The following is a 10037-nucleotide window of genomic DNA, read 5'->3' as shown; positions in this document are numbered from 1 at the left end:
TCACTCACCCCCTAAACCTCACTCCCATCCGGGTCACGGCACCAATGTCGCCGTCCTACTCCACCCGCTCTGAGCGGGATTCGAACCGCGGTCTCCAGTGTGGGAGGCGGGTGCTCTAACGAGGAGGCTAAAGGACACAGCCTCTAGCGTCTGTCGCTAGAGCGCCACTTAAGATCGGGGAGTGAGGTTTTACCTGCACAGCACTTACCTGCTGGCCTCTGCTACATAAGCATGTTTATAAAAATTACTTAAATATCCTAATTGAACTATGGCCTAATCCTGGTTTAGTCTAATCCCTGTCTGTGAAACCGGGCCATAGTCTTTATTATGCAGAAAATATGAATTTTAAGCATAACATTTTATATATATTATATATATTACACAATTTACGTTTATATGTTTTATATCCAAAGAAGTATGAAATGTTTTGTTTTTAAATTATATATAAAAAAAAAAATTATCAATTAATATATGCATAGGAATGTGGCCAGAGATGAGATATAGGAGGTATGCTGGATGTAAAGGCATGTGCATATTCTAAATCCTCCCTTCTGATTGGCTGCTCTCTTTGACAGGCAGTGCTGGACACGCCCCCATGCTGCGCCTGGTGGTGTTGCATGTGCCCAAGTGCAGGCAGGCAGTTTTGAAAGCAGTTCCTGATAGAGACTACTGCTCCGATTCTACACTGGCAGAGAACAAGAGAGAGGGAGTGAGCGAGGGAGAGGGGAGAGCGAGCGAGAGAGAGACAGAGGGAGAGAGAGAGAGAGAGAGAGAGAGAGAGAGCTTTCTCCCCGTGCGCCGGGTCCACATTTGCACGATGGCATCAGATCCAGGGCTGCTGCCCCTCTTAGTGTGGACTATATCAATGCAGGTCCTGGGCTCCAGAGGAACGTCTAATAATGAAGGTAAGTGTGGATGTGTGTGTGTGTGTGTGTGTGCATCATATGGAAGGGAATTTATGTTGTCTTGCTTTCAGATGACAGGGTGATATATATAGAGAAACCGGTGGTAGTTGTCACAGGGGGAACAAGCTAACTATATGATTTTGAGTGTAATTTTAAGTTAAGTTTATATTCTGTCCTCCAAACTAAAATTATTTTATCATCATATTTTTGTTACAGCTGTTAGATAAATGCGGTAAAACAAGAATGATGTACATTAAGATAAAAGCCAGCTATATAAAGAGCATAGATTTTAATTATGCTTTTTAGGACAAGGCTATTTTTCATAAGTATCTAATTGGGGCAGGTTGTCCCAAGTTGTTTAAATGTTGCGATAGTTTAATATTTTTATATACTACATTTTCTAGTTTTGGATCATTTGGATTAAATTCCACTGGCAAGCCTATAATAGGCTGCATAAAGGTAGATTTCCATTGTGACTATATAGTCTATATAGTGTGACAACATGCCCCGGTAAATCTGTGTTCAGCAAACTGCCCAATAATGGTTTAAATAGCTTTTTATGTTTACAAAATATTGTCTTTCAAAAATAAACCTTCTTCGAGAAATATTCAAAGTGTGACAACTAGCCCCGGTCTCTTCTTAGTGATACTTGGTGATTAAGTATTTGTATGCATCTGTGCAAAAACCCTAAAAACTTTATTTGAGAGAGACGTGCATGTGTGCCTGTAAACAACAACAACAACAAAACGATTCTGCTCATGGAAAGTCCTTGTAAATCATATAATCATATAGATGTGTGTGTGGGCTGATCTATTGATGTGAAAGAGGGAACACACCGCCTGTTCGGATCTGTCATTGTGATTGAACTGGTGCCTTCACTTTTACAGAGTTCTGCTGGGCTCATCGGTGCGATAACATACACAAAGAGAGCCTTTCTCCTTCTTGTTAGGGTTGCTGATAGAAGTCTACCATCATATCACACACTACATGTGATTCTTAATAGCAGTAATCCTATAGTTTTGAGCATTATATTGTCAAAAAGAGCACTGTCGGGAATATATTAGATTGTGTATTAATGATGTACAGCGCATCTTATCTAACATCAGATCATCGCTTGAGTTGTTCTTTCACACACACACACACACACACACACACACACACACACACACACACACACGCACACACGCACACACGCGCACACACACACACACACACACACATGCTGTGCATTGTTGTCTTGTTAAATTGACAGTATCCTGTGTGCTCTGTCCGTCTGTGTGGATGTTCGCTCATTATAACGGATTTTTCAAGATGAATAATCCTGCATTTGTGTTATTTGTCAAGAGCAGAGGTTATCAACCTTTTCTCCACCAGACTATTTCCTCCTTTATTTGAGTAATTCATTATATTAACAAGCATCACAGTGTATTAATCAAGAATTGCTGTAATTTTCTGGTTTCATACAGTTACATTTAAAATGATTTAACAATGGCTTTACAGTCTGGTGATGTCAGCATTCTAATCTCATGCATAATTGTAGGTGTTTGCTCATAAAATGTGCATTTATCTTTTAGTATAATTGGATAGACACTAAAACATTCATTATCAACATATTTACCTATTTAATTAATCTAATTTATTATAAAATATAAATAATTAAAAATATTTAATAATAATTAAAATATATATTTAATTAATAATTAAAATATATTTTTAATATAATGATATATATAAATTACAAATGACAAATATACTATAAATTCTATTATATTCTATGCCCTATTCTACTCTATTACTTTTCCGTGAACCTGTCTCTGAATCAGATTCATGGACATCTTTGGCAAAACAAATTCATCTTTTACTTAAAATAGATTATTTCTATAATTATAAATAAGTTTAATAATACATAAACAGTTTTATTTATTATTTCTTTACATATTTACATTTACATATTTAATTAGTGTATTATGAAATAAAATACATTATTAAAATATATCTCAAGTATATTATAAATTAATCTTAGAATCTATTCTATTCTATTCTATTCTATTAATTTTCTGTTTACTAAAGTCTCAGATTCAGATTCATAAACAGTTGTACATCTCTAAATTAGTTAAATTAATTCATAGTGTTTTAGTTGCTGTTAATAATTCTTTATTTAATATTTAATTAATTTAATTTACTATGAAATATATTACACATATATTATGAATTCATCCTATGAATTCTATTCTATTCTATTCTATTCTATTCTTTGTAGAATATAATTGTAGAGACATTAAAATCTCTGATTCAGATTCATAAACAGTTGCACATCTCCAGATTTTGTTGCGATCAGTAAATAGATCTTGTTGAAGATAATTTTTTTTTTTTCTAAATAAATAACTGTGTTTTAAATATCAGTCCACAGACTCACAGCATTACTGTTTAGCAGTATTGAAAACCCAGGCTGTGGAATATTGCAGTCGTCAATGGTCCATTTCTGTTTTCATTGTCATATCATATTATATGAGGACAGGAAACAGTTTTGACCTCGTGACCTTATAAGGCCTCTGGATATGTGACTGTTTTCCCCTGTTTCCAGCCATTGCATGTTTTTGATCTCAGGGAGAGGGTTTGCGTGCGGCGGAGGCTGCAGCTTGACACGGATGTTCCGCTCAGACACACTAAGTGAACACACAGTTTGCGTGATCTCTGCCTCTCCAGTCACTGTCACAAATGGTTCAATACAGCGTAAAGACTGTTGAGGTGAGAGAGAGCTAGAGAGGCAGTCTGAAAAACACTCCAGACGAGAGAATGAAGGAGACCGGGGTTAGTTGTCACACAGGAAAGTTCTCACAGTGGCTTTATCTCACAATTTTTTGAGACAAAAATCCAAGCACAAATGATATTTAATATCAAGACTTTAAGGTTTGTGACTTTACAGGAACTGGCTTTCAGAAACAAACCCTCCTTGAGAAATATCCGCTGAAGTAAGATGTGTGACAACTAGCCCCGGTCTTCCCTATGCAGCATAAAAACAAATAAACCTTTCAATTTCACCTCTAATTTAACACCCGATGCTTTCAAAGAGTTCTCTGCCGAAATTTGGTCTGAACGAGTTGCAGTGACAAAAGAAAACAAGGCACCTATTTTGAGCTCTCAATTGATGAGACGCGTGTTTGAAATTCAAAATAACTGTGTTCTTTAATGCAATGCTGTTCGGTGCATTACTGCTGATGCATTTGGTGTTTTTCCGAATTGTTCCATTAACCTGCACAAAAGTCCTTTGAAAAATCCTGTCGAAAAGCATTTTTGCCTGCCCTATAAAGTACTGTAGTTTTTGTGCGAGTGCAAAATTAAGCTGATGTTGTGCAGTACATAAGGCATCTTGTCTTGTGCATGTTCTTGTGTTAAAGATTAATCGTTTTGCCAGAGACACTAAAACGCAATGGATGCTTTGTCATTATTTAAAAGGATATAAGAAAAAGTTGACATCAAATGCACTAACAAAGAGAGGGAGAGGAGTGATTTTGCTGAAGGAGCACAATAATAATTTTTATTTAATTTTTTATCATCAGGCATTCAATCTAACATACTTATAATTAGTGTAGTTTAATATAAATAGTTTCAGTTTGAATTGACTTAGTTCAAAGTCTTTCTTTTTATTTTATGCTGAAAGACATTAACAGAGTAAGTTAAACCCAATTAATTTCACATTTCTGTTGACTGGAGGACAGGTGCAAGGAAAAACATTATTAAGAGACAAAAAGGTTTTGTTAAGTGCCACCTTGCCTAGAGTTTAGTTCTCCGCTGTGTAATTTTCTAGATTGGCCCTTAATCCAGAACATCATTGGAATACTTATCAGTGGATCTGTGCAATCCATATTAGAAACCAAATCAATTTTAGCCAGACAGTTTCTCAAAGACCCTTTGCATGATGATAAATGAATGAAATCTTGTTTGAAGATTGACTTTTTTCCCCTACGTGATTGGCACCTTTCTGATTAGAAAAGATTAGCATTAATGTTGTTTTGTCAAATATTAATGCAGATGTAGGGGAACCCTCAAGGTCCATATAGGAATCGCTTTAGTAAGAATCTTCTCTTAAATGCATTAAAGAACTTTCAAAATTCATCCTAAACAAGTTGTACTTCTCTTATAAAATGATATTATTACTTCATTCATTATGTTACATGATGTAGTCATCGTAATGCTCTAATACAAGTTTGACACTACAAGTTCATACACTGTAAAAAATGATTGGAATCTTAATAAAAGATTATTTCAATATTACATTTAATTGTTTCCTTTTTTTCAGTGTAAATGAGCTAATTCGTACTCTAGAAATGAACTGAATTTAATTTGGATGGAACTGTGTCCAATCATATATTTATGAGCATAATATGAACAACATAACAGATTCATTTACATTTTTCATTTAACAAAAACTCTTTTATCCAAAGCAACTTACAAATGTGATTCATCATAAAGAGACAAATAAACATAAGTTTCAGACATAATTTAGAATAGTACTATTATGATATTTTAGCAGCATTGAGATACAATTATCATTTGTATTAATATATTGAAGCTGTTCACTTTTACTGTTTTCATTATAATTTGAGTTAAGTATTTGGTTTTGGTTGGTTGTGTGTTTTTAACATTGTTTTAGTAGTTTTTGTTTATTTTATGTATGAAACTAGTTGAAATTTAAATATATGTGTGAATATATATATATATATATATATATATATATGGTATTTTATTTATTTAATTTTATTTCAAGTAATGAACATGTTTTTAATGGATTTAGTTTTAGTTTCTATAATAACCCTGGATAGATTATAGTAAATATCACATTTCATGAGTTAAAGTCATGATTGTTTTTTTTTATACATAAAAAAAAATAAAACGTGTTTACTTCATAGAATCAAATGAATTAAATGAATTATTTAATTAAATGAATTCATAAAATCATAGTTGATGTATTATTTTTGTAAAATCTGAGAATTTTGTAAAAAAAAAAAAAAAAAAAATGATGTATAGTGCTTTGTTTTCTGATTAGAATTAAGTGAAAAGTCTTCAAGTGCGACAAACAAAAGTGCTGATTTTCCAGCATTCAACAGAACATTCTACTTTATATTTTGTACTTGTGCGGTGAGCGATCTAAATTCTGCACGCTTGCATTTCTACATGTAAGTTACATCAAAGCTTTGATGTCTTTAAAAGAGGGAAGAAAAGTGACTGCTGAAGTGTGACAGTGGAAAAAAAAGATCCCGAAGCAAATCCTTATCTTCACACGAAGGAAACAATAAAAGTGTCAAATCCCTTTCGTCTCTTTATATCAATGCGGGAGGCCAAGGAAAGAGACGGCAGTCCTGCTCTGTAATTGGGGTCTCAGCATCACAGGGTTCATGCATGATTTCAGGTGGGTTACGCACAATTTCCCTGACGTGTCCTGCTGTTTTGAGGCCTCGCACTGCCTTGCTTTTGCAGGATGCATTTGCTCTGATCTGTTTAGTGTTTTTACAGAGCATCTTGTGTTGATAAAATGACAGGAATGCAGTGTGTGAGATGTATTTTGATTTCTTACATGTCCGTCCTCAGTGTTGAGAAAAAGCAGAGCCGAAAACCTGCATGTGGCTCTCGCCATCTAGGGAATCTGATATTGATTGCAGTCCGTTTGTAACTTTGATAAGTGGGAATTCAGCAATGGGTGAGAGACACTAGGCTTTTCAAGGGAGGCTGTAGTGCTTTCGGATTTAACTGATAGCACAAAAGGCTGTGGGTTCAGTTCCCAGAGGAGAACAAGAGGGACGCTGAGATCCTGTAAAGATTTGCGCTGCATATAATCATCTTACTCACCCTTGGTTTTGGTTGCTGTTGCTCCAAAGTTTGGCGATAGTAATTTTAATGCAGTAAATTAATGCTTATTGCTTAATGCTTATAACACAACAACAACTAAGTAGCACAACTGTTTTAATATTAATAATAATAATTACAAATGTTTCTTGAGCAGCAAATCTGCATATTAGAATGATTTCTGAAGGATCATGTGACACTGAAGACTGAAGTAATGATGCTGCAAATTTTTACAATATATTATAATAGAAAACAGTCATTTTAAGTTTTAATATTATTTAAAAAATATTACGGTTTTACTGTATTTTTGATCATATAAATGCAGCCTCGGTGAGCATATATTTAATGTTTTTTTATATAAAAAAAAAAAATCGAACCAATAGCATGGTTTTTAATGGATTAAGTTTAAGAAAAGACGATATCTTAACATAAGATATAAAAAGAGAAATATTATTGAATTGAGTAAAGGAAAATTTGGACACATCTATCATTTGTTATTAATATTTTTAATACGATAAGTAAAGTCATAAAAACATGGAGTTATGGGAGTTATCCAGTGACTAAAACGTGTCAAAATTATAAAGATTCTCTTACGATCCTATTTTTTCTAGATTGCCTTTTATTCTGTACATTTTCTCAACTTCCTTCATGCTGTGGGATTCTGGGATGCTATTTTAGGAAACATTATTTTAAGGGTCCTTGTTACACGTTACATGTGCTTACTATTACAATAACAATAAATGATGGACAATTACATGCAAGTGACACTACCTTATAGTAAGTACATGTAGTTAATTAGTATTACTCGGTACTCAAATGTATAATTACACTGTAACAAGGACACCTTAAAATAGCATCAAGTAGGAACATCTAAATAGGCCATTTATGCTTGTCCACAACATTTGTAAAGACAAGCATTTAAGCATAAATTAAGTTAATGACAAATCGAACTTTACTCAAATGTCTGACTGGTCATTTATGTTAGTTTTATTTGCATGACTTGTACGCATGTTATTTGGATAAAGCTGAGCAATTACAGTATATACTTACTTAAAGTTCACCAGCCATTCCAGGATCTTGCTTTGCTGAAATGTTTGTCTAAGGCACAATGTTATCTGTGCACCATCAAACGATAGAGCATCTTTATCAGACTGTCTGGGTTTGCAGGTGTGTGGTACTGAACTTGTACTACAAGGATTTCGAAATCAATACAGGCAGTTCGGCGCTCGTGTTTAGTGCATCCAGGGCTTCGGATCGCTAAACAATGAGAAGACTCCAGTTTGGAGAAGACTGGATTCACAGAAATAGCACGTTATTTGATGTTGCTGAATGTATTTTGCATTTGTTCCCGACCCTATAATCAAATTATGAGTACAAGAGACGAACAGACCTGATGCCTGACAGGGAGAAAGAAAGAACCACTTGCTGCTGTTTTTCAGGAGGAAGGGAAGGCAATAGAGAGAGTGGGAGCACGAGAACGGAAGGAGATAGATGGCGTTTCGCTGTGGTGGAAAATGGAGTGGCCCACAGCAGACATAAATGAATGCCTGTGTTGAACTTTATGGCAGTGCTTGTGCCGTGACAATCTACTGCTCCAGCCGGAGGGCCCGTTTCTGTCACTCTGACCACATGCACCTCAGCCTCTCTGCGTGATGGAGAGCCCAACTCCACTGTATGCTTGTGCTGCAGGAGCCCTCAAACAGTGATTCTTCACCCCACAGAGACACTTCCTCAAACTAGAGATCAGCCCGCTCTTCGATGAAGGAACTAATCTGGTTTGGATTAGAATTGGATTAGGTTTAGTCCCAAACATTTATTAAACCGACAGTCGCCATTAATTGTGCCAGACCAGGATTAGGCTTTATCTGAACAGACACCTTTTAAAGTTTTTTTTTGCCAGAATTGTGCAGAATCTCATTGTTACACATTTTTATATAGATTTTTGCATTTTTTGGAAACTTTAAGAATGCATTGTTTATGTAAAGTGACTTGCAATAAGAACCTAAATACAATGTACTTGTACTTGTACTTATTTGAACAATGCCTGAGGTGTTACGAGCACTTCATCTGTCTGATTGCCTCTTCAAGATGAATCGCTTTGTGTATTCCCCAATTGTAAAAGTGTCTGCAAAATGACTAAATGTAAATGCTGCTTGAAAGTTTGTGAACCCCTTGCAGAATCTGTGAAAATGTGTGTAATTTTAACAGATATTTTACATAAAATATGTTTACATTCAATCCATAATACAAAAAAAATAAATTAGCTCAAATTATTAAAATAACCCCATTCAAAAGTTTGTGAACCCTTGGTTCTTAATAGCATGTGTGGTTACCTGGATGATCCACGGCTGGTTTTTGTTTTGTGATGGTTGTTCATGAGTCCCTTGTTTGTTCTGAACAGTTCAACTGAGCACTGTTCTTGAGAAAAATCCTCCCATGTCCTGCAGATTCTTCAGTTTTCCAGCATCTTTTCATATTTGAACCCTTTCCAGCAGTGACTGTATGATTTTGAGATCCATCTTTTCACACTGAGGACAATTGAGGGACTCAAACACAACTATTAAAAAAGGTTCAAACATTCAGTGATGCTCCTGAAGGAAACACGATGCATTAAAAGCCGGGGGGGGGGTGGAAACTTTTTGAATTTGAAGATCAAGGTAGATTGTACTTAATTTGTCTTCTGGGAAACATGCAAGTATCTTCTGTTGCTTCTGAAGGGCAGTACAAAATGGAGAAAAAAAAAAAATATATATATATTTTTACAAAATAAAAATCTTCTTCATTCTGTTCAAAAGTTTTCACCCCCTGGCTCTTAATGCATCGTATTTCCCTCAGGGGCATCGGTGAATGTTTGAACCTTTTTTAATTGTTGTGTTTGAGTCCCTCAATCATCCTCAGTGTGAAAAGATGGATCTAAAAATCATACAGTCACTGCTGGAAAGGGTTCAAATATGCAAAAGATGCTGGAAAACTGAAGAATCTGCAGGACATGGGAGGACTTCTGAAGAACAGTGCTCAGTTTAACGGTTCAGAACAAACAAGGGACTCATGAAAAACCATCACAAAACAAAAACCAGCCGTGGATCATCCAAGTAACCACACACAGTATTAAGAACCATGATTTTTTCATTTTTTAGATATAATCATTTTATGATTATTTTAATAATTGAGGCTTTTTTTTTTTGTCTTGTGGACTAAATGTAAACATCTTTTCTGTAAAATATCTTACCCAGAACAGTACTAAATAAAAAATAACATGCATTTTGTACGATCACTCTTATTCTGTTA

At 34.9% G+C, this 10037-nt stretch overlaps 1 protein-coding gene across 1 annotated transcript in view; it reads left to right on the top strand.

Annotated features, from left to right (window-relative positions):
- Nucleotides 1–817: 817 nt before the first annotated feature.
- Nucleotides 818–10037, top strand: part of LOC306856927 (ephrin type-A receptor 8-like) — a gene marked incomplete at both ends in the record, with an annotated part of 76371 nt that continues 67151 nt past the window's right edge. The window contains one exon of the mRNA XM_079396483.1: nucleotides 818–905. Coding sequence (XP_079252609.1) covers nucleotides 818–905 — 88 coding nt within the window. The remainder of the gene's footprint in view (nucleotides 906–10037) is intronic.

This window comes from Barbus barbus, assembly GCF_936440315.1.
Source record: "Barbus barbus genome assembly, chromosome: 37".
NCBI lineage: Eukaryota > Metazoa > Chordata > Actinopteri > Cypriniformes > Cyprinidae > Barbus > Barbus barbus.
This window is presented reverse-complemented; position numbering and strand designations above follow the sequence as displayed.